This window comes from Salvelinus namaycush, chromosome 29 (genome assembly GCF_016432855.1).
Source record: "Salvelinus namaycush isolate Seneca chromosome 29, SaNama_1.0, whole genome shotgun sequence".
Classification (NCBI taxonomy): domain Eukaryota; kingdom Metazoa; phylum Chordata; class Actinopteri; order Salmoniformes; family Salmonidae; genus Salvelinus; species Salvelinus namaycush.
In genome coordinates, this window is record NC_052335.1 from 19,426,671 (window position 1) to 19,452,558 (window position 25,888).

A 25,888-nucleotide genomic window follows, 5' to 3' on the forward strand; every position below is an offset into this window, starting at 1 on the left:
GATGAGTCCCTGCTTTACAGTGAAGCAGTGGCACCTTGATTCAATATGGCAATTCAATCAAAGGGGGATGTTAGCAATTACATACGTTAAAAAAACCTGTAGGTTACGTAACAAGAATAAGTCAATTGGATGAACATACCACCACCACTACCACCACCACCAGCACCACCACCACCACCACAGGCAGTAGTTATCTGATGCTAGATAGCAATTAGTAATTTGTTAATATCTGCTTGTGTTTGTGCCATTCCTGATCCTAGACATTGGGCTGGTAGATTTTCACTACTGTACACACTACAACTCTGGGAACACTAATCCAAGAGGCCTCCTCCTCACAGCAATTTAGAAAGAATGGAAGTGTTGGATAGAGCGTCGGGTTCTGGGCCTCTCCCCCCTCCTCCCAGGCGTTTTCTGCTGAGTTCATCATCTGTGGTTGCCTGTTTGGAGCCCATGGGGAGGGGAGGGCCATGACTGGCATGGCGGGCTAACGCCATCCAGATGGAGCCACAGCAGCGCGGGGAAGGGGGTCAGGATCTGTTAAGACAGCTGTGTGTTTCTCTGTACTATTATGGGTGGTGGTAACGTCATGTTATTATTATTACTGTAAAGGTTGAACATTGTGAATACACCCAAAGCTCATACGAGCCAGACAATCAGGAGAGACAAAGCGAGGAATGACTGAGCACTCAAGATTCCACTATAAAGTTGTTTCAAAACTTAAGAGACGGCCTGACTGCAAAACAAAGGTCTCAAAACAACTTTACACGGTTGTTTATATGTACTCCAGTGGAGGCCGATTTACCTGCATGCACTTCCTTCCCTGAGTATACCAAACATTAGGAACACCCTCCTAATAATAATAATAATAAAACAAATTCCACTTTGACTTTATGGGGTATTGTATGTAGACCAAAATGTGGAAAAAGTTAAGGGCTGTGAATACTTTCTGAAGGCACTGTATATATACATACATACATACATATATATACATACATACACAGAGTATACCAAACATTAGGAACACCTTCCCTCTTTTGCCCTCAGAACAGCCTCAATTCGTCGGGGCATGGACTCTACAAGGTGGCGAAAGCGTTCCACAGGGATGCTGGCCCATGTTGACTCCACAGTTGTGTCAAGTTGGCTGGATGTCCTTTGGGTGGTAGACCATTCTTGATACACACGGGAAACTGTTGAGCATGAAAAACCCAGAAGCGTTGCAGTTCTTGGCACAAACTGGTGCGCCTGGCACCTACTACCATACTCTGTTCAAAGGCACTTCAATCTTTTGTCACCCTCTGAATGACACACATACACAATCCATGTCTCAATTGTCTCAAGGCTTAAACATCCTTCTCCTCACCTTCATCTAAACTGATGGAAGTGGATTTAACAAGTGACATCAATAAGGGATCATAGCTTTCACCTGAATTCACCTGGTCATGGAAAGAGCAGGTGTTCTTATTATTTGTATACTCAGTGTACATTACTCTTAAAGTAATGGGCTGTGTGAAACAGAATACATTTAATCCTCGGCTTTCCTCTATATTGTGACATTATTACAACTCTTTGACGAGTGATGGATCTCAAATGGAATTGGAGCTGGAGATTTCCCAGAGCTCCTGCGGTAAACAGGGGAGCTCAGACGAAGATAGAAACACGAACAGCACAGCAACATATGCCAAAATACACTATTCTAAATACATGTGTGTCTGAGATGTGCTTCTCGTTCTGATAGGTAAAGTAGAGTAACTGAACAAGGACCTCGCCGTGTTGACATAGTGACAGGAATTTTCCATCAACTTGTGGTAAACATTCACACGGCCAGAGGATGGGAGAAGAAACATGTGGGAAGCAGACAATGGACATGACTACAGTACACACAAATAAAAGTCCCACGTTGATAGTGTTGTTTGCTGATGTCCAGCCCAAATAAGTATATCGACATACTGGTTTCAGACAAGTCTTATCAACACTTTAAACTGTCATTGGAGTATGGCCATGCTGTACATATAGTGGTTTCCTTCAAATTGTAAATACATCATCAACAAGAAGTTGCATAAATATGTTGTTTCACGAAAATAACACAGAGTTCCAACTACAGTACAGTATCTGCCTTGCACAGCATTTTTTGGGAAGTAATAATGACATTAACTGAAGAATGATGCCAGAACCCAAATCCCTAGACAATTTAGTGTAAAACTATTTCAACTTCAGGCCTCCAAGAAAAATGATAACATGACACAAATGATAATGGTTACAAATAAATAAACTCTCTTCAACAATGAAGAGACGATTATAACGAAACGCCTCTAATTTTGACAGTCGGCTTCACCACAATGATAGCTGTGCAGCTGTGACTGTGGGAGTCTCCCCAGGCATTTAACTTAATTGTGGTTTATTTATGTCATTGGATAAAACATGAAAACACAGACAGTTCAGTTGGCTTTTCTTTGGCATGTAGACAGTCACTCTTTAGGGGGGCCTTGGTATGCAGTATGTGGGAACTCAACTCTTTAACTTAAGTTGTCTCTGGTGGAATCCTTATAAAGAAGCATGCTCTATGTGGTAAACGAGAATTCAGTTGTGCAAAAAATTCACAAGGCTTTTTAAACAGTCCTGTTGTTTCTCACTATTCCCTCTGGCCCCACTCATTTCCAAGACACAGAGTCGCCTACCCAGAAGGATGTCAGAGTGGAAGGCAGGAGATTGTGGGTGAGCCAAGTGATCTTGGACGGATGAAGGGCATCACAACATGGCTGGAATTTATTGTGGATTCCTGTGGCAGGGACTCAGTCCTCCTAACCCAGATGCTCAGCATAAGCACCCCCAACATCAAAACTAAACAGTCATTATTAAAATATGCACTCCTACATAATAAAAGATAGAGGATGCTGGGGTTGTTGCTCAGCATTAGATCTCATTATTCTGGGCTGGTTGGAGTGATTGCTGCTATCGTCTCAAAATGTGCAAATATGTGAATAAATGCATCCAGTTTTTGATCCAGAAAGGCAATGCTCTGAACCAAGTCTGTAAAAATGACACTAACTGAGTTCCTCTCATTAAAATATCTGAAATACAGCATTTATTGAAGGACGGAAAATACATCAATGCATAAATACGTTTTATTGAGGTAATTTAACTGTTGGCTCAGAAAAGCCTCATGGATGGGTGAGAGGAGCTGGAGGAATCCTTGTTGTTGTCCTGTGAGAGGTGCAGGTTGGGTAGGTGAGATGGCCATCCTGCTGGTGCACAGATTAGAGATGCCTATATTCTGCTGCTGGCGTGGTGAAATGTGCTGACGGTAAATGCACAGGGAACTCTGCTTGTAACTGGGCCCTTTCAGGGATGACTAATGTTATGAAATCTGATGCCCAAATATGGTACAATCCTCTCAGATAGTGAGATGGGTTCTGTTTGATGGCAGCTGTGAAGGCAAAAGCTTTTGGAATAAATATAAATATCAAGAAATTACAAAGGATATAAACAAATAAAACATGTTCCCATTGGTGTCAGATGTCAATTTGTCTATTCCACATGGGCTCACCCTAATTTCATTGAAATGAGGTATAAACATTGATTAAACTTGCGTGTGCCCCGTGGATTAAATGTAAAATCCCTTACATGCACAAAAAACATGAACACAATCTCAGAATAGCTGTGCTTGCTTGCATACATGCAAACAATCATGCACAAATACAAAGAAAGAGGCTTGGTAATAGTAGGTAATTGACGTATACGCACCGAGCCCTGACCTTTATACCCTGCCTGGGTAGTTTACACACAGTGGTCATCCGTGGAGAAACACAGTCCATCTTGTTGTGGGGGTGCTCAAATCACCCCCCATGTGCAGGCCATGTTTCCTTACACCAGAGGGGTTCCTTTCCAAGGACAGCAACCCCACTCAGCATTTTACAGCCTTGTTTGCTTTTGTTGGAGGCTCCAGCTGGTCGGGTCGGTACTAGTTGGTACAGTTCAGTCTGCCCTCCAGAGTCAGACCCTCTATACGTGGAGGTGTGTGGTCCTCCCGGCTCCCGCCTCTGCCCTGTCACCCACAGGAATATGTTATTATGACCAGCACGGGCGTAAAGCATAGCTGACAGAAGCCACCATGGGCTCCCCAGCCACAGTTAGGGAAACTTTTCTCCTCTCTCTCTAAACAGGAAATGACAGAACTGCCTAGCTATAGCGTTAAATTGATGCCAATACATCCACAAAGCAGAAATGTTTAGGGTAGGAGTTATACAAACGGGCCACAGGGGCAGGAGTTGGGAGCTCCATGCTGAGAATAGGCCCCACTGTGGTAAAGCAGTACAGTATTTGAATACATGTACTGTATGGGCCGGTATCCTGGACCCAGTTTATGATAATCCCCATGGAAAATGCTTTTTCTGTCCAGGAACAGGGTTAATCTAGGTCCGGAAAACCACCAGCCCTAAATCTCAGCCATAAAGCACATAAGCATCTGCCTCACTACCGTACGGCACCGAAGCAAATGAAGAACAATTTGCTCCCACGCTCTCTCTGGTCATTATTAGCAGAGCCAGGTTTCCACTCTTCACCCCAACGCTGCACTGTGCTTGGGTTCTGTGAGAATTGGGCTGGGATGGAGATGAAGCTTGAGCTCTGGCAGGGTCATGCTATGGGCTCCTGGAGGGGATGACTGCATATTTCCAATAAACACAAAAACCTGACGTCTCCATATGGAGAGGACCATCAGAGGTGGCAGCATTCAGAGGCCCTTCTTTCCATCGTGGCCTTATGTCCTGCCAGCATAGCTGACGCCCTCCTCCGCAGAATAACTCCTTCGTTTTATGTTCAGGACAGGCCTCCATCACTTTTGTGTGCCATCTCTATATTGTGTAGGCTAGCTCTTCTGAAATGTACCCTCTTAAATGTACTGTGGGAAAAACAGTAGATTCAGACCTGAAAAAGCTTTGTAAGGGATTTAGGTCTACCTTCAGGGTCTTGAAGTAAAAGTTCAGTTTGGGAAAAGAGCTCTGAGCACTGAATCCAAAGGTGTGGGAAACATAGGGCCTTTGGCAGGATATTTGCTGTTTTTCTCATAAATATGAAATTAAACTATTGTGACAGAACTGGATATGGTCCCTGGTAGTCTGTCCTCATTTGTCCTGGTTAGTGCTTTACTTTCAGAATGTCACTGCCAAACTATTATTTTGTTTGATTTGGGTAACCTTTGCCTCCCCCGCAAATTACATTTTCCCCACCAAAAAAGTTGTTTTTCTCCACAAAAGACAGGCTCCAGACACGAACTAATTATCCACCAAAATTCCTTGTTTTGTCAGTCACAAACAGAAAAAAAAGTTCTCCAGTAGGAAAACCAGACACCAATTTGCTTTTATCTTCTTGTCTGAATTAACACAACCTACTCATTTATGACAAAACAAGACAAGCGTTAAAAAAAATAAATGGAAATGCCGACTTGCAGTGCATGAGGAAAACATAGGCCTATAGCCACATGTCTCTGTGAGATAATATTGAAGAGACACATTGACCAAACAAATCTGTAGGCGACATCAAGTTTGATTATTGATCAAATCAAATCAATGAATGACAAATTATACCACTTAGGGACAGTTCGAAATGTAGCTTTTACTTCATAATTTCTTCCATCCTAGCCAAATTTCCTCATCTGCTTGCATGCGTCTATATCAAGGGGTTTTGGCTGTTACAATTTCCCTGCCGGTGACTGTTATCAGCACCTCACAACGTTGTTGCCTGAGAGTCTAGAGGTCCCTAAACATGCCTCTCAAACTCTCTTTGACCTGAATGACCTGTGCCCTGATAGGTTGTTCAGGAGGTTACTAGGGGGCTGGACATCTGCCCATCCTCTTGACTCTGCAGGGCACACAACACTTGCAGTCTCCCTCAAGCAGTGGCAAAAAGCAACATCTTGGTCTCTGCCCATCAACAACTGGACTCACTCGCATCTCTGGACTTGTGGGATGGAGTACGTGCCCAAAGTGAGTTGTGTGACACTGTATATTGTTCTTCATGGTCAGTTAGTACTATTGCATGTTGCCCCTCTGAGTTTACTGTGTGGTGTAATACTCTGCAAGTGGCTTTAGCAATCTATACAGTCCTCTATACCAATCTATACAGTCCTCTATACCAATCTATACAGTCCCTATACAATTCTGTAAGATTCTGTATCTGTGCCTTTGTGTCTTTATTCAGTATGTGTTTATTCACTACCTCTGTTTCTGTCCATTACAGAACCACTACTATTCTACAACCTTTCCCACTTTTCATGCCCAAATTCATCTTCCTCAGTGTGTTTAAATAAAGTTCCTGTGTGTTAACTCTGGGCTGCTTTATTCCCCTCTAAATGTGGGCGGTGTCAGTGAGTCACAAACAAGTAAAATACGTAGAGCCGGGTCGCTCTCTTTCATGGATTTGTGACTTTGCTGACACCATTACAATATGGGGCCCCACAGAGACCACACAGGGTACTTTCCACACTGCCCACCTTCGGTCCAGTGGAGTATGGCTCTGAGGTATCCAGTGGACAACTACCATGTGGATTATACCCCCTCTCTGGAGCCTATGGCCCCTCTACTCCACCTGTGGGATACTACTCAGCACCAGGTGGGGCCACATCCCCAACAACCAAGCGGGTGGATTATACTTCTACACTGGAGTACCAGGGAGTTGCAGCACCGTGGTCATCACTGCCTACATTGTATGGAGTACACGTTTTGCCCATATTGAGCAGAATATAGAGTCTTCTTTGCATTGTGCAGCAGAGGACCAGATCCCAGGATTCCTCCTGTCAGGGGAGCCCTCTCCAGAGGGTGGCAGAGGAGAGCATGGGACAGTCATATGGAGGACAGTAGCAAGGGGTTGTCTCTTAGGGCCCGGCCTCTTTCCCAGGTGTGACTGTGACCATTGGTTTTGACTATATTGCCTCTCCAGCCCCAGCACCGTTGTCAGGCATGGCTGCGACTGAGATCGGGCAGGGACATGTCATGTCCTCGGCCGACGCTGGTCCTCAGGAGTTGCCTGCTATGGAGACCCAAACCAGATGTCATTCCCGATCCCCCCTCCACTGCTGGAACCCTCTCCCCCCGCTAAGATGGCCTATGCCACACGGTAGTGAGCCTATGTTGCTGACTGGACCCTATTCCTCACTGCCACCAGATCATCACCATCCAGAACTACCTGTCTGCCTCTAACTCTCTGCCTGTCCCTGCACTAGGGGACCCTCCAGCAGCACCGAACCGGTCTGCTGCTACCTCCGATGACCGGTCCAGCCCTGACCTGGGTTCAGCCACACCAGTCACCAGCTGCTGACAATACAGCCAAAACTGACCCAGTAACAGCTCTGGGTCCCATTCGGGGTGTCCAGGATGCCCCTGCCCAACATGCACCACCTGACCCAGCTCCAGTCCTGGTCCTGCTGCCGCTGGACTCAACCCCCGACGTGACTGGGGACACAGCAAACCTCATCGGGAGCGACCACCCAGACTTCACCCCCCAGTGTCCTGTCCCAGGGACACTGTGTATTCCTGCTCCTGGGGTCTGAGCTGATCCACCATATGCCCTGGACTCAGCAGCTCTGCCTCCCGATCTACGCTTTTCCGCGTGCTAACTATTACTATAACAGAGGTCACTATACCAGTCTGTCTATCCTGCCCTCTATCCACCATTCATAGTGACAATAGTGGTAGGTGGATTGTTTGTCGAGTTCCTCAATAGGCTAGCTAGCAATCATACCTCACATAAAATCATTCAAAGTTGCATCAATTTTCTATATATATCCACAACAAATAGGAATAGCTGATAGGCAGCGGAGAGGCCAAGTGCCTCAGTACGCAAGAAAGAACAGTGAAGACATGAGACACCCCACTCAAAATACTCCCCTATTGATCTTGTTTAAGGACAATACAATTATTATACCTAGACTAGCCTACAACACCACAATGCAATGAATAATTGCATTATTGTTTTCAAGTGAGAAAATTCTAGGCTACGGTGAAAATGTCATTTGAATAATGGCGCAAAAGCCCTGTACCATTCTGATCAGTTGTGGGTCTACTCTCCAGTTTATCAGATCATCACTCTCCCAAGTCGTTTAGTTCCATTCTGATCAGTTGTGGGTCTACTCTCCAGTTTATCAGATCATCACTCTCCCAAGTCGTTTTGTTCCATTCTGATCAGTTGTGGGTCTACTCTCCAGTTTATCAGATCATCACTCTCCCAAGTCGTTTAGTTCCATTCTGATCAGTTGTGGGTCTACTCTCCAGTTGATCAGATCATCACTCTCCCAAGTCGTTTTGTTCCATTCTGATCAGTTGTGGGTCTACTCTCCAGTTTATCAGATCATCACTCTCCCAAGTCGTTTAGTTCCATTCTGATCAGTTGTGGGTCTACTCTCCAGTTTATCAGATCATCACTCTCCCAAGTCGTTTTGTTCCATTCTGATCAGTTGTGGGTTTACTCTCCAGTTTATCAGATCATCACTCTCCCAAGTCGTTTTGTTCCATTCTGATCAGTTGTGGGTCTACTCTCCAGTTTATCAGATCATCACTCTCCCAAGTCGTTTTGTTCCATTCTGATCAGTTGTGGGTTTACTCTCCAGTTTATCAGATCATCACTCTCCCAAGTCATTTTGTTCCATTCTGATCAGTTGTGGGTCTACTCTCCAGTTTATCAGATCATCACTCTCCCAAGTTGTCCTATAATATTGTGGCCACATATGCTCCCAGTTCTTCAGGAAAGCTTAACAGGCTCTGGCTCGTCTCCAATCCGTGAGGCTATTCCTCGTGCACCTAGAGCCTAACGCTTCAATATAGCGTAAATATTTGTAATTTAACCTGTTAAACTGTTCTGGGCCCTGTACAGGCAATGTCATAAGAATCCCCCGCATTCTTAAGAGTGCCACCATTAGGTAAAATATCTCACAAATGGTTTGAAACAGTAATTAGTGACATTTTATTTCAAATCTAGACTTTCACCAACATCTGTTTGTGGACATTGACATAGTCTATTTGATTGTGGTGTTGAAAACATAAACCATGATATTGAAGCACCCGAAGTCTGTATGCTTTTCTTATTGGTTGTGTGGTGCATTGGCACTGAAACTTGGTGGAAAATTCTTTGCATAGGCTGATCATTGTCTGCAGCCAGCTCCGATAGTAGTGTAAATGAAACAGGCAGGGAGAGTGAGCCTTCTGCATGCTTAAGTGGCAAAGTTTATATCCACGTTTATAAACACAAGGTCGCTACAGTTATTATATGTGGTTATAAACCTTATTTTGAGTTAATTCAATGAGGGGGGAGGGTGTGCACATTTTTACAGTAGGGGGGGGTCTTTGTTGTTGTTTTTTTTACATTTGGGAGGGGTGGGCATTTTTTTAAACATCTAACTGCCCCTTAACATGTCAGAGTGACCAAAGAGGAGATTATAACTGGGATATTTAGTACAGCTATTGGTCCATATTAGACATGCACCTGAAACACGCAACAATCTGCCATCTAGTGGTCCTAAAGAAAATGAAATCCCAAAATGTGAAATAACACAAAGGTAAATGTAAGTAAATATTAGGTTTCATGTTGTTACAATGGGTGTAACATGATTTTTCTTTCATAGAGGTACATCTATGTAAATCTCATTACAGAAATAACTGGGACCTCTTCTGGGATTGACTCATAGAACAGAACTAATAAAATGAGACCAGAATATGGAATTCTGGCTGAACTCTCAATGACTCCCTTGCAAAGGAGCAACTGAACTGCCACAATACTTCAAAAGTATACGACTTTGGCTTCTTTTTACAGTAATACAGCTCAAGTTGATGCTACCCAAGCAGTAAATCTCTTTAGAAAGGGTTACCGATGGCAGCACCACAAATGCCATTATTAACCAACCAAACCATAATCACTCATCAATCATACAGGATCCCATGTGGTAATGTACTGTAAGTGTTACCTAGGGTCTTCTAACACGTTACAGTAGGTCAGTTTCTCCAGGAACGATACAATGTAGGCTACTTCTAATCAGAACTAAAACATGAGATGCCCCACGTATGCTTGTTGTGATAAGATCCTTTTTTAAACACACAACTAGCTGTCAGGTCACCTATAACTTCAACAGCATGCCTTTATTCAACAGTTGATAACTTGAAAAATATCTAAATACCTCATCCATGAAACAACCTTCATGGAAAACATATGACATCTGTACACCATGTTCCAGTCCTTGAAATAATACTGGCATGTGACATAAGCATAGTCAACAGTTGGTTGATAAACACAGACCGGGGCCTATAGTTACATATGACATCCTGTCACTGAGAATAACCCAGTCTTATTCATGTAGTGGCAAGCAAATTACATGCAGATTGAAACAAAGGCCTTTTATTCTGCTTTTAGAGGTTGTTTGGAGTGAAATTGTTTACGCAGATGTCAAATGAAACACAAGTCATCCAGAATAATTAAGTCGGACACACTCGTGCCTCAACCTGCTCCATGCGTTTCAGTCTGTTTTGATGTGGACCAGAGGTCACCCACAGCTGCATCCACACACAGCATTGAGAAATAGAGATGTCACACTTTATACTGAAAAACCAGCATGTGGCAATTCAATCCCAGCTCTGATCACCCAGGAAAGAGAAAGCTGGTGGTACCCATTCTCTCAGCTTTCAAGCAGCTCGAACCATTCATTACACATCCCACTTCATTAGCAAAGCTATGTCAACATATTGTCTCAATAATGAACTGGGCGATTAACATACCTTATGGGCAGTTCAGTTTTTGTTTAAAATTTAACTTTGCACTGATAAACAAGGTGATTTTTATTTTCAATGTCAGCAATCTTTCAATTATTTCAAAGAAACATCCAAGACAAACCTTATGCATGGATTCACGAGGACACAATTCACATGCTCCAGCCTCTGGCCAGGACAAGGTCTGCAGCATCAGCCAGGTAAATTATAATAAAAAATGTACATACTAATTTAATTTCACCCATAGACATACTGGTCAAGAGATCATATATTAATTCAAATCATTAGGTCAACATGCAACAATACTGAACTAGATCATAGAGCCTGTAAGGAATAGCCGTCCCAAGACTAAATCGTTGGCAGCAGTTGTGTGAGGAATCAGGGGTTGTTGTTACCCTCTTGTCAGTCAAGCAGAGGATGTACAGTGCAAGAGATCAACGCTGTTGGAATGTTATCCTTTGAAATTCAAGAAGCGTCGGGAAACCAGGCTGTTCAGAGAGTCCTGAAATTTTGCAAAATTGGCACGAGTACTGTTCCAAAAATACAGTAGCAAGTTTATCGATCTATATACAATGTCAAAGCACTGTCCGGTATAACAGTGAGGGCCCAACCCAACAATGTTTACTTGCAGGTGGTGGAGTATGTCCGATGTTGTCCTTTTACATGAAGTCATCCGAATCATTTCCATCCTGAAAAAGATACAATTATACATTTTATACATAATGGTCATATTACAACACACTGTCATATAACCAATTAATAGGCCAGTCTATTTCTGAAAAAAGCAGACTATACATCCGTTTAGATTGTTAATCAACTCACCTCATTTGTTGTCATATTGTCACTCGTCATCAGCGAAGAATAACTCCTATTAATGGACAATTACTGCGTGAGTTTATCATTCACATAAGTGACTATTCACAGTGTTTTGGGATGACAGACGAAGAGAGATGATGTAGCTAGGGTTGGACAGAGATAAGAGAACTTACTTGAGCTCATCCAGCTCTCTTTTCTTTTTTATGTCATCTTTATCTTTCTTTTTCAGATCTTGTATCTGGGCCTTCTTCTCGTTTCTCTCTTCCGTGTCTCGACTCTTTCTCTGCTGCCAGATCAGGGTATCGCTCATCCTTTGTTTCTCCAACCTGTTCACAATCTCATTAATCTTCTTCTCTACTGCCACAATCTTCATCTACAAAACAGTAGACATAGTCTACATGATCATTTCATAAATATTACTAAAATAGAACACCAATAGAAACTAAAAACATATTAACAATGAAAGCTGAGACCTATAAAAATAGCCTAATAGATCCGAAAGTTACACAGATACATTTTGCCAGAAGAGAGAAATCACTGACCTCCTTGTGCCGATGGAAACCTATTTGGCCTACATCCATATCCCCTGTTTTCTTTAGGCTGGCCCATGGTGTGTAGACAACATTGATGTTGTTCATTTTACATCCTGAGTTAAAAGGATATCAAAGTTTCCTGGAGAGGTTTATACATTACTATTATATTATTCTAATCAAACTCACCAGGCCACTCAATGTATTACCTTGGATGCTGTTGTTTTTCACAAGCTGTACACAGTCAATCAAGACTTCCTTGGGAATATCCTCAATTGTCAGTCCCTTAGGCATTCTAAGGTACACATGGGCAGAAGAGAGTTTATCCACATGAAACCTGTGGAAATAATACAATTACTATTATAACAGCAATAACACCTCCATACTAAAATAATCAATGACATGCATATTACCACAGCACTATTAGCTGATATAGGACTACTGTACTATTAGCCTAGCTCTAGGGCCACCTGGTGGATATTTGTCAACACTACGTAGAGTAATGTATACATACCACCAACGGTCAGACTCATCAAATGGTCAAATCCCAATAATGTATCTCATGGTTTGAGTTACAAGAAGAAATAGATATGAGTTTATCACCAAATGTCTTCAGGCCATCCATATTTGATGAGATCTTCATCTAATAGTGAGAAAGCAGCAGATAGTAAGCTGTGTAGTCAGATCCGACCCACTTCATTACAGCTGAACTAGGGTCGGACATGCCTCCTGTGTAAAGTAAAGTAGTCTGCATGCTTCCCATCCAAAACAGGTCGGAAGGTTTTTTTGGGCTGTTCGTTCACACATTCTTTCTTGAGGCAAGACAAAGTTCTGAGCCGAAGTCTACGCCCCTTCCTCGGTCACTGGTCAACATCAGGGATTCTTCAATTAAGTGTTTGTCATTCAACGATATTTGTTTTCATGCACATTTTTTCGCTTGAGAAATACTGCAGATTTGTTAACTTACAATAATTCTGACTATTTTGAGGAAGTGTATACTGGCTACGGCATCTGAAGATCGCTTGAAAATAGTACTGTTTTGGCTAAGGTCTATTAAGGGAGTACGCAATCACACTCGTTACGTTCGCCAACCCGAACCATGCGGAAGCCTTAAGACACCGCAGAGCCAGCGTGAAATTTGGCTCGGAAAAAGTACCTCAATCCAGGAATGAGAAATGTGTTGTACTCCGAATTGTCCCATTATCCCAACTGTTACACTGAGATTAAGCCACTGCTAGTTTTCCATTAAACTGCCCTTTTTGTCCCCGTGCTAGGTAGCAGAAGCCACTCAACCATTTTGGAATTGCAGTGCCAGCCAATCAGCTCCTTTATTGTTCAACGCAACGTGCCATTCCATAATGGGTGCTATGGCTACTTCAAGGTCGAAAACGGCAGTTTACTTGAAAACTAGCAGTCATTCAATCTTCCTGGTGTAACAGTTGAGATAATGGGCCAACGCATTTCTCATCCCTGGATGGAGGTACGTTTTCCCAGCCATGTCTCGCGCCGGCTCCTCTGTGTCTTATTCTACACAGGAAGCCTGTCCGACCCTAGTGCAGCTGTGAGCAAAATGTGTTGTATCTGCTGGCTAGGTAGTCACTTTGCTACCTCGCAATGCTGCTAAAACAATCTTGGTTTGTTACTAGAAAAACACTTCAAATGATCAACTACTTACTTTCATATTTGTCTTTCCCCATGTAGATAGTGTAGGGAGGAGTAACAACTAAAATAAAAATAATAGCTCGAATTTGCTATATCAACAAGGCTTTGGGGCTAATTAAACAAATAATAGGATAATTTGGCTCAAACACTACTAGCTACAAAGTAGGGTGTGGATAACAGAACAGTCCATTCTCAGAATAGGACAAAAATCTGCCATCCTCCACATAATGATTATTCATCATTAATGCCTAGCTAGCTAATCTAACACGAGCCCTTGCTCATGACCATTACACACAAGAGTCATTGGACGAAGGAGTCTTCTGTATAGGGGGACTGTTGTTAAGAGCCCCAACGCTCAATCTTACCATTAACACACGTCACTTGCGGTATGGTTTTGGAAGCATAAGGCACTTATCTTTCATATCAGTGAGAAATTATTTTGAAAAAACAAAAGCTTAAATTGATACACACCTTGATAGTGTTAGTTTTCCCACACGATCATATCTCCATGTTACAGCGCTTGTTTAAAGTAAACAGACAAGCAGCGACCACATGTGCTAATTAGCTATCTAGCGTGCTCAGAAAACCTGTGCGTAAGCATAAGAGCCAATTTATGCTTGATCATTAAAATGTGGTCGGAGACTCCGTAAGGAGGGTGTGACGCAATTGCAGAGCCCCAGAGGCACGCAGAGGCCAAATTGAGCTCTGTACCAATGTCCTGTGTGCCCACCGCCTCCCAAAACGGTTTTAACAATGCTGTGGGCTCAGTATAGCTCCCCATTGACATGATTGGTTGATGGTAGGTGGGAGCAGGCGGGAAGTCCTGTATAAACACAAACTCACTTCCTTGACAACAGCTCTGCTCCGCGAAGCATAACATGCTGACCACACCGCTCATGTACGAGCATTGCAAAATAAATGTACACATACATGTTATTCAATCATTGCACCCACATTGCTCACGGGCGTCAGCAAGTATCTGCGTGGGCAAGCGATAAAATATAAATTTGTTCTATTTGTGACACTCAACGCGCTGCAAGTCCGGTCTCTCCCATCTCCTCATTGGTTTTTAGGTACACAGAAGGTTACGTATGTAACCACGGTTATGTGAGCTATATGGATCACTCCAATATATTGATATCACTCTGCGGCAGAGGGATACATCCGAGGTGAAGATTTACAGATTTACTCCCGTGTACACCTGTGTCACGGCTGGGGTCCGCCCCTATATATAGACCCCATGGCCGCGACATGTTCTCGACATAATTTTTATTTTAAGGCACCTCTAGCATCGTGGAGGATTGGAGTGATCCATATAGCTCACATAACTGTGGTTACGTTTGGTTACAGTTGTTTCACTATATTGGATCACTCCAATATGTTGGTATACCCGTACCAGATTAGTCGGTGCTAGAGGGACCTGGCCAGCCAGCGTCAAAGTCCCAGCGCGGGACCGAGACGCTGGGGCCGTCAATGTGGAAGGGGGGTCCCGGCACAGTACCCGGAAGGGGAGGCAACGCCCAGGACCGCTGAACCAACCGCAGAGGGAGGTGCCACATTTACCCAATAGTACCTAGCAAAGGTGCAAGAGGAAGCCCAGCTGGCCGCAGCACAGATATCAGCAAGGGGCACTCCTCTCAGTAGAGCCCAGGACGCAGCCACATCTCATGTTGAATGGGCCACCACAGATCCCAGCAGTGGCCTGCCAGCCAGGCGGTATGCTGTCGTAATCGTATCCATGATCCAGTGAAACAAAGAGCTGGTCTGTTGTTCTCACTGACCGTGTCCGCTCCCCATAGGTGCCACTGCCGGGGAGGCGGGGGTCGTAAGCAGACAGGACAAAAAGGGATGTTCACATGCCTGTCTGACAGAACCTTCGGGAGGAATGAAGGGTTTGGGCGGAGCGATATACACTTTCCCCCAGGGTCCATTCGGTAGCACTCAAAACTTACTGAAAGAGCATGGAGCTCACCCACCCTCTTCATGGAAGTAATCGCTACCAAGAAAACCACCTTCATAGAGAGGTGTTTCAGGGAGGCAGACTCCAACTGTTCGAAAGGCGGCTTTGTCAAACCTGCCAATACCACATCCAGATACCAGCTCGCCATTGAGCGGGTCCTAGCTGGAAACACGGGACGAACCCCTTTCATAAACCTGGAGATCAAGGGATGGCGCCCCTATGGCTTCTCCATCCACTCCACATGGCAGGCAGATATAGCGGCCAAAAACCCTCTCAGTGTAGAGGCTGCCAAGCCCTCATCGAAGCAAGACTACAGGTATTGGAGGACATACTGCACCCCGCATGACTCGGGCACAACCTCAATACCAGTACACCAAGAGCAGAACTTAACCAACAGAAAAACATCCTATGGCGTTCTGCATTAGCATCGAACAGCCCCCGTGATATGCAACTTTTCAGGGAAGCTAGAAACCAATATACACAGCCAGTTAGAAAAGTCAAGGCTAGCTTTTTCAAGCAGAAATTTGCTTCCTGCAACACAAACTCAAAAAAGTTCTGGGACACTGTAAAGTCCATGGAGAATAAGAACACCTCCTCCCAGCTTCCAACTACACTGAAGATAGGAAACACTGTCACCACCGACAAATCCACTATAATTGAGAATTTCAATAAGCATTTTTCTACGGCTGGCCATGCTTTCCACCTGGCTACCCCTACCCCGGTCAACAGCACTGCCCTCCCCTCTGCTACTCGCCCACGCCTTCCCCATTTCTCTTTCTCCCAAATACAGTCAGCTGATGTTCTGAAAGAGCTGCAAAATCTGGACCCTTACAAATCAGCCGGGCTAGATAATCTGGACCCTTTCTTTCTAAAACTATCTGCTGAAATTGTTGCCACCCCTATTACTAGCCTTTTCAACCTCTCTTTCGTGTCGTCTGAGATTCCCAAAGATTGGAAAGCAGCTGCGGTTATCCCCCTCTTCAAAGGGGGGGACACTCTTGACCCAAACAGCTACAGACCTATATCTATCCTACCCTGCCTTTCTAAGGTCTTCGAAAGCCAAGTCAACAAACAGATTACCGACCATTTCGAATCCCACCATACCTTCTCTGCTATGCAATCTGGTTTCAGAGCTGGTCATGGGTGCACCTCAGCCACGCTCAAGGTCATAAACGATATCTTAACCGCCATCGATAGGAAACAATACTGTGCAGCCGTATTCATTGACCTGGCCAAGGCTTTTGACTCTGTCAATCACCACATCCTCATCGGCAGACTCGACAGCCTTGGTTTCTCTAATGATTGCCTCGCCTGGTTCACCAACTACTTCTCTGATCGAGTTCAGTGTGTCAAATCGGAGGGTCTGTTGTCCGGACCTCTGGCAGTCTCTATGGGGGTGCCACAGGGTTCAATTCTTGGACCGACTCTCTTCTCTGTATACATCAATGATGTCGCTCTTGCTGCTGGTGAGTCTCTGATCCACCTCTACGCAGACGACACTATTCTGTATACTTCTGGCCCTTCTTTTGACACTGTGTTAACAACCCTCCAGGCGAGCTTCAATGCCATACAACTCTCCTTCCGTGGCCTCCAATTGCTCTTAAATACAAGTAAAACTAAATGCATGCTCTTCAACCGATCGCTGCCTGCACCTGCCCGCCTGTCCAACATCACTACTCTGGACGGCTCTGACTTAGAATATGTGGACAACTACAAATACCTAGGTGTCTGGTTAGACTGTAAACTCTCCTTCCAGACTCACATCAAACATCTCCAATCCAAAGTTAAATCTAGAATTGGCTTCCTATTCCGCAACAAAGCATCCTTCACTCATGCTGCCAAACATACCCTTGTAAAACTGACCATCCTACCAATCCTCGACTTCGGTGATGTCATTTACAAAATAGCCTCCAAAACCCTACTCAATAAATTGGATGCAGTCTATCACAGTGCCATCCGTTTTGTCACCAAAGCCCCATATACTACCCACCACTGCGACCTGTACACTCTCGTTGGCTGGCCCTCGCTTCATACTCGTCGCCAAACCCACTGGCTCCAGGTCTACAAAACCCTGCTAGGTAAAGTCCCCCCTTATCTCAGCTCGCTGGTCACCATAGCAGCACCTACCTGTAGCACGCACTCCAGCAGGTATATCTCTCTGGTCACCCCCAAAACCAATTCTTCCTTTGGCCGCCTCTCCTTCCAGTTCTCTGCTGCCAATGACTGGAACGAACTACAAAAATCTCTGAAACTGGAAACACTTATCTCCCTCACTAGCTCCCTCACAGCACCAGCTGTCAGAGCAGCTCATAGATTACTGCACCTGTATATAGCCCATCTATAATTTAGCCCAAACAACTACCTCTTTACCTACTGTATTTATTTATTTATTTTGCTCCTTTGCACCCCATTATTTCTATCTCTACTTTGCACTTTCTTCCACTGCAAACCAACCATTCCAGTGTTTTTTACTTGCTATATTGTATTTACTTCGCCACCATGGCCTTTTTTTTATATTTTTATTTATATATATATATATTTTGTTTGCCTTCACCTCCCTTATCTCACCTCACTTGCTCACATTGTATATAGACTTATTTTTCACTGTATTATTGACTGTATGTTTGTTTTACTCCATGTGTAACTATGTGTTCTTGTATGTGTCGAACTGCTTTGCTTTATCTTGGCCAGGTCGCAATTGTAAATGAGAACGTGTTCTCAATTTGCCTACCTGGTTAAATAAAGGTGAAATAAAAATAAAAAAATAAAAAGAACAACCGCCAGAGCAACTGGTATGCCGCGGTTGAAACCGGCGCCCTTGCGCTCTGCATGGTGTTCATTACACCCTCCTGTAGTCCTAACATGGACCATTGATGCCGTTCAGTGGCCAAGCCCACAGACTGAGGCGGTGCGGCCTCGGATGCCAGAGTTCCCCCGACCTGAGACAGCAGGTCCGGTCTCAAGAGAAGTTGCCAAGGTGTCCCAGACAACAGGGACAGGAGAAGGCTGAACCAGGGTTGCCAGGTACGTGCGCTGCGCGTAGAGATGCTAGACGTCCCAGAGAAGGAGACCGGGAGAAGCGGCCGAGGAAGGGTGTGTCAGGTGACCTGCCAGGGCCCACCTCTCCTCTGGCACCCCGAGCGCATGGGTCCCCCAGGTACGTCCCTATGTTGGTGACGGTGGACACCATCACACCTGTTACAAAGACAAGCCATAAGCTCAGCCAAGCCAACAAGGTCATAGAGCAGGGGTCCAAAGCCCTGGGAGAGCTTATAGCGTGACCTGCTTGGAGGAATAGGAACCCGGTGAGGGATAAATTACCCAGTACCTCTGCAAAAACCAGGGTAGACCCGTGGGAAAAACAGGCTGTTACTTCACCTCACGATGTGCCCCTCCCCGCTGTCAACCCTTAGCATGAAGAGATGGGGCAGGAGATGGACCCCACCGTCGTTCAGGTGCAGGTGGGTGGCAACGGTCCGTCTGCCTTGGACCCGGGGCCTGAGGAGGCGGCATGAACCGTCTCAGGGTCTCCTGGTCCCCACGAACCTTATCGGTCTGCTCTAAAATGTCAACCCTGGGGTGATGGGAAAATGTGCTCTGGGGAGCAGCTGGAAGATGGGATTGGGCCAGCCAAACATGGATCTGTGCATAACTGCTACAGTAAGTGTGTCTTTTTTAATTTGAAGGAGTCTTTCTCGCTGATCAAAGGGACATATGTTTCAAAAGCCATATTGCAAACTATGATTATTGACGTTTCTAAACGTTAAAACAGCGTCGGGATTGTAGTTCACATGAGCCAGTCGTGGGCGAAACTAACGTTAATGGCTGAAAACTGTAGGGAGATTATGTGACATGAAAGCTCTCTCACAAGACATCAAACGTTGCTAGTTAACAAAATGATTCAAGAAGATTCTCTAGTTAGTTCAACTGCTAACTACCTAACGTTAACTAACTATGTGCGAGCTAGCCAGCTAAAAGACAAGATCAGCTACTCACCTGCACTCGTGAAGTAAAACACCATCCTGCATGAATCGAAGCAACTTTTTCAAACCTGAAAATACATGTGCACCATAACGAGATAAGCACAAAGTTCGTGATAACTGTGCTGAAAGTTGACACGGAAGTCGTCGCTGTTTCCGCTTAAGTGATGTTGGGTAACTGTTTTGCAAAGTGGCGCGCGCTATTCAAAACAGTCTGTAAAAGAACCGCGGGGAAACAGAACGCTGGTTGTGGCAAGCAAGCCACAGTTCCACAACTTTCTAACTTTGTTACGTTGTGGATAACGTCTGCTTGGTATGTGTTTGTGAATAAAAAATGTATTTGATTAAAGTCAGTTAGCAAAAGTGTTTAGATGGCATGACGTTTTGATTTTGCAAGTCAGCTACTGTTAGGGTGTATTCATTACGTTTTGTAACCGTTTAAGAATCAATCGGAACTGCAAACAGAGCGAAACTGCGAGGGACTTACCGTCGTAGTAAAACGTAAACGGTTTCTGTTGCAAAACAGGCATAATGAATACACCCCTGTGTGCACTTCAAATCTGTAAGCTAAATTAGCTAATTTATAAGAATCCTGTCAGGCACAACAACGAGTATCTAGCAACTTCTAGCTAAAATTAGTTTAGTAACCTTTTAGTGAAAAGTTGCTAGCAAGTTTGATTACTTCACGTTAGGTATGTCTGCCAGACAGTGTTGTAGCGGGGTATTTATAGCAATCCATGATGATCCCGCCAAATATTATTCACCCAGCCACTGAACCCTGGCTGGCAGAGACTGCTGTCTTCACAAATATTTAGCGTCAAGATATTTAACAATAACTGTTCAATGTTTAAATGACATTATGTTTGCATTTCAATTATAATGTATTATTGTTGTTATGGTAACTGATTACGCATGGTTAATACACTGATGCTATTTATTCTTCCAGTGAAGTTAGAAACATGATGCCTAGTACAAGGAAGCACAGGTGAGTTACAAGATGTGTATTAGTCCGTCATGTGTTAAATCATTTACTAATCAATCAATCATGCATATAACATTGACTAACATCCTTATTATTCTACTACAACATTTTTAGTCTCCCAGCCGAAAGGCCTGTCACGGATGGAGGATCTACCCTGAAAAGAAAGTCTCCACTAAAGAAGATGTCAGCCAGACACCAGAAGAAGGAGAACTGCCCATCCCCTCAGAGATCACCAGCTCCATCTCCCCTAAAGATTGCTCGGAAGAGAGCCTCTCCATTCCAGCCTGCTGTGGTTACAGGGTCCTTCTATGGTAAACGCAAACCTTTGTACCTGACACCCCTGGAGAGGAAGATGCTGAATGAGACCAAATCACTGCCAAGGCTGACCACTGTGGATCCGTATGGAATACTGACGGATGCTGAGAAAAAGAGGATGATTAACAGTAACAAGGTCAAGAAAGTGGCCGCTGTACACAGAATGATGACTAGCTTAAAGGGAAATGGCAACTTCAAATCAAGCCTGATCAATTCCTCAAAGCCTAAAGCACCCACCAGCACAAAGCAAGTGGAGCCGAAAAAAGGCATCCCCTTGACCTTCGGAGGTTTAAAGTCTAAGCCCAAGCCTAAGATCTTTGTTGGGGCTGCTTTTTTTAGCACAGGAAAAAAGCCAGCCTCCATGTACAAAAAGTCTGCCCCGAAATCTACCAAGCCAGCTTTGAGTTTTGAGAAAACAAATGCTCTGGTTCTTGCATCAGAGGGAAAACAAGAAAAAAAAAAAGCCCCATCTCCAAAGCAATGTGCTGTTGTAGTGAAGAAACTGCAGGAAGAGCCGCAGTCTCCACCCAGTGTCCAGGATTTGCCAAAGAGTCCAGAGTCACCCGAGGCCCTGTCACCCAGAGCTATAGCAGAGAAATATGGCATGACCAAGGATGTCAGGATTGTGTTAAACTTATCTTTGTCTCCCACATGTTCAGGGTCCCCAGAAATAAACACTCAGGTGAGCTGTATATCACTGGAATCGTGTTTAGCCTGAATCTCAATGTCTGTTAATCCTGTGGGGAAATAATTAGCAAAGCATAGTGTATACATACTACATTTTATTATATTGTTCTTTCACTGTTTGTAGGAGGACTTTATCACGGATGCAGGCTCTCATGCAGTGTTTGATCTCAGTGATATTAGCCCATTAACCTGTATCAACAGTCCAGTCAAAGGTATTTTTTTTTTTGTCATTGGTCAATTATCATTCATATGTTTTCACTTCAAATCAAATGTATTTTTTATTTATGATTTCTCTCTCCCCTTTAGACTCCTTAGCCGATTCTGTAGAATCCTCAGCTGTGTGTACAATCTTTGGCTCTGCATCAAAGAGGTAGGCAAAAACCACTTCTGTTTATTTTCAGCTAAAATGGTTTACTGCCCTCCAGGGATGAAATTATTTACAGTCTCGCACATGGTCAAGTAGTAGTAACTCCACACACTGTATACAGGAGTGTATATGCATTTATCATAATGTTTCCTTTCTCCCTGTAGGCCCCAGTGGAAGGCAGCTCAGGCCTCTCCAATGAATTGCAGCACCCCCTCGTCCCTTGGTCACCCCATTCCCTCTGCTGCTAAAGAGAGGAGAGCCAGGAAGAAGAGAGATATGAATAAACAGGCTGAGGCTGATGATCAACTCATCATTGTAAGTAAATCCTTTGATGGACAGATGAATGGATGGAAATGTTGATGACTGTTACCTCTCTCTCCCTGCCATCTGTGAGCTCTGCTAATGCTCTGTGTTTACCTCAGGATGCAGGCCAGAAGCAGTTTGGTGCCACCACGTGTGGGTCCTGTGGCATGATCTACAGTGCAGACAGCCTGGAAGACAACTTCCAGCACACACAGTTCCATAAGCGTTTTCTGGACAGTATTAAATTTGTGGTGCGTACGCCCAGGCATTTCCTCCCTCCCACTGATGTGTACAAGTTGCCTTAAGGATGTTGCTTTTAGAGTGGCTCATTATTTTTCCCACAAAAGCTTAGCCAAATCCGCTGCCATGGTTTAGTGGGGCGAAAATGTAACTGACCACTCTCTCTTGATTTCCGACGGCTGCTTAATCAATGTTTCCTTCTCGTCCCCAGGGCTGGAAGAAAGAGAGGGTGGTAGCAGATTTCTGGGATGGAAAAATCATTCTGGTTCTACCAGATGATCCAAAATACGCTGTCAGAAAGGTACTGTATATATAGTTATGAATCCGGACAAATATATTTACACCCTTGCACTTTTCTTAAATAATTCCCTTCTAAAATGGAAGACCCACAACCTTCAACAGAGACAGTTTTTGGACACTGGGTTGAACATTGGTCTACAAAACTCCTTGCGCACATTCATGGCCCCCAGTAACAGAGGCAGCAAAGCAACCCCACAGCATTATCAAACCTCCCCTTTGTTTGATTGTAGGGGGGATGTTATTTTCATTGAATGCTTCATTTGGTCGTCAGTAAACGCTGATCTTTATTGCCAAAGAGCTCTAATTGTGTTTAATTGGTCCGCAGAACATTTCCCCAGGATTTAGGCTTATTTAGGTGGGTTTTTGAGAAGTTCAATAAGGCTTTCTTGTGCATCGGTCAGCAGTGGTGTTCCGTTGGTAAACATAGGCGAAATGAAGCATTCAAAGAAAAGATCACCATCCTTCCAGTCAAACATGGGGAAGGTTTCGGTAATGCTGTGGGGTTGCTTAGCTGCCTCTGGTCAGCAGATTATCAAGGTGTTTTGGATTGCAATGTTCAATCCAGCGTCCAAAAACGGTCTCTTTTGAAGGTTGTGGGTCTTCCAGCCGGACAACAACCCCAAACACACATCAAAAGCACAGAATTGGTTCAAGAAGCGCTGGACTGTTCTGTCATATCTATAACCTATGGTGAGCGCTGAAAACAGCAGTTGGTGGAGGGCACAACCTCAAACATTGAAGAATTAGAGCAGTTTGCTGCTGAAGAGTGGGCCAAATTGCTAGTAGAATGGTTCAGCAAGCTCATTGATGAACAGAAGCATTTGTTGGCAGTTATCTTGGCCAAAGGCTATGCAACCAAGTACTAGCTGGGGTGCCAATAAGTTTGTCCATGCCATTTGTCTTTTATTTTCTCAATTTAAAATTGTAAACTTAAGTTTACAAAACTAAAATTGGTTCTGCAATATTGAGGTGTGGAGAACTAAAGTTTGCAACTTCAACTTATTTTAGAAGAAATAGGGAATTATTTAAGAAAAGTGCAAGGATGCCAATATTTTTGTCCACAACTGTATCAATCACATCAGTTTGTGTTCATGCATTTGGTGTGAATGGAATTCTGAACCCACTTGTTCATGCTTAATGTTTGTCAGGCAGAAGATGTGAGGCAACTTGCTGACAACGAGTTGGGCTTCCAACAAGTGTCCCTCAGCTGCCCCAGCCAGGCTAAAACCTATCTGTTTGTGAACAGTGACAGGATGGTGGTCGGCTGCCTCATTGCAGAGCACATACGACAGGTAAAAAATATTTTCTCCGGTGCTGCTAAACTTTTGCGCTCTGTTCAAATGTGTCACGCTCCAAACATGGTAGGTTTTTCAGTAATGGATCAGGAGTATTTTACCCGACTATGGTGACGTAAAGGCCTGTGGATACTGTTACTTTCCGGTCGCGTGCTTGCGAAAGATGAAGTTTGATTTATCAAGAAATTAACAAATATACGCTCAGATAGAATCAGACGTGAGCTTTAGTGCACGGTCATTTCTGCTGTCAACTCTGCATTCATGAGGGCCAGTGACGGGATGGTCATCTGATGCCTCATTGCAGAGCACATATGACAGATAGGGGAGCACTCTGGAGGAGTTTCAATCAGGTCTTTGTAAACACACTTAGTGGATATTCTCACTTTCTAACTAGGTGTAGTTTGTGAGTGGATTGCTATCTTACAGGGATATTTAGCTGAGTGACTGATGAATGATTGGGCTATCTTGCCCTTTGTTTCCAGGGCTTCAGAGTACTGGAGCAGCCAGAGCAGACTAAGGACATGACCAAGGAGGATTTCATGGAGCACCACAGGGTCTGGTGCTGCTCTACCACCCCAGAGAAGGCCATCTGTGGGGTCAGCCGTATCTGGGTGTTCAGCCTGGCCCGTAGGAAGGGCATCGGCACAAGGATGCTCGACACCGTCCGGTAAGAGAATTATTACAGGTTGGGTAGTGCTAACTTGAGATAAATGGATGTTAATATAAGGGATGTGGTCTGCACAACAATGGAAAATGTGGATAGCTACTGGTTTGAGGGTGCATTAGTTTCAGTGATGTATAAATTGAGTTATTCCTGATTTAACCAGGAAAGGTCATATGCCATTTTAATGAATGTATTTCTGTCATTTCAGAAACTCCTTTATGTATGGGGGCCACCTGACCAAGGAGGAAATTGCTTTCTCTGACCCTACCCCAGACGGCAAACTGTTCGCCACAAAGTACTGCGAGACGCCTGCGTTTATGGTCTACAATTTCATTGGTTAAGGCTGAAATGACATTTGACATATTTTGGTCCTTTAATGAGTACGTGTTAAACTTAAGAAAATATACATTTACATTATCACACTACCGTCATTAACATTTCATGAATTTTAACCCCTTTTAAATGGACATGCAATCCATCATTCGTATCACACATTTTAAAGCCCATTTCATAGAGAATGCTAAACTGGACTATATGTAGTAACTTACTTTGAAGAGATGGGGATTGATCTCTTCTACATCTTGTATATAGTTTGAATAAAATCTTTACCTCTTATCACACTTCAGAATCACAATTTCTTGGAAAATACATGTCATGCTGCAGTCTTCTATTGAAAACAGGTGCATTTTGGGTAGAGTAGTTTGTCAGCAATAGAACTAACTGTTATGTGCTGATGCTACTTACAGAAATGCATTGTGAGCTAAATATCTGTACTGAGCAAAAATATAAACACAACATTCAAAGATTTTGGGCTGGCGTTGTTACATTTGGTCTGCGGTTGTGAGGCCGGTTGGTACTGCCAAATTCTCTAAAACGGAGGTGACTTATGGTAGCGAAATTGACATTCTCTGGAAACAGATCTGGTGGACTTTTCTACAGTCAACATGCCTATTGCACGATCCCTCAACTTGAGACATGTGTTGCAACAAAACTGCACCTTTTAAAGTGGCCTTGTCCCCAGGACAAGGTGCACCTGTGTAAT

At 44.0% G+C, this 25,888-nt stretch overlaps 1 protein-coding gene and 1 pseudogene across 1 annotated transcript; one reads left to right on the forward strand and one right to left on the reverse strand.

Annotated features, from left to right (window-relative positions):
* Positions 1-10,095: 10,095 nt before the first annotated feature.
* LOC120024128 lies at positions 10,096-19,822 on the reverse strand (annotated as a pseudogene).
* A 96-nt stretch (positions 19,823-19,918) lies between these two features.
* LOC120024127 (N-acetyltransferase ESCO2-like) lies at positions 19,919-25,633 on the forward strand. Its single transcript, XM_038968277.1, has 11 exons — positions 19,919-20,006; positions 20,640-20,678; positions 20,790-21,672; positions 21,802-21,889; positions 21,984-22,047; positions 22,209-22,359; positions 22,467-22,598; positions 22,799-22,888; positions 24,036-24,179; positions 24,665-24,849; positions 25,055-25,633. The coding sequence occupies exons 2-11, from the start codon at positions 20,653-20,655 to the stop codon at positions 25,185-25,187; spliced, it is 1,896 nt and encodes a 631-aa protein (XP_038824205.1). The 5' UTR covers positions 19,919-20,006; positions 20,640-20,652; the 3' UTR covers positions 25,188-25,633.
* Positions 25,634-25,888: the final 255 nt, after the last annotated feature.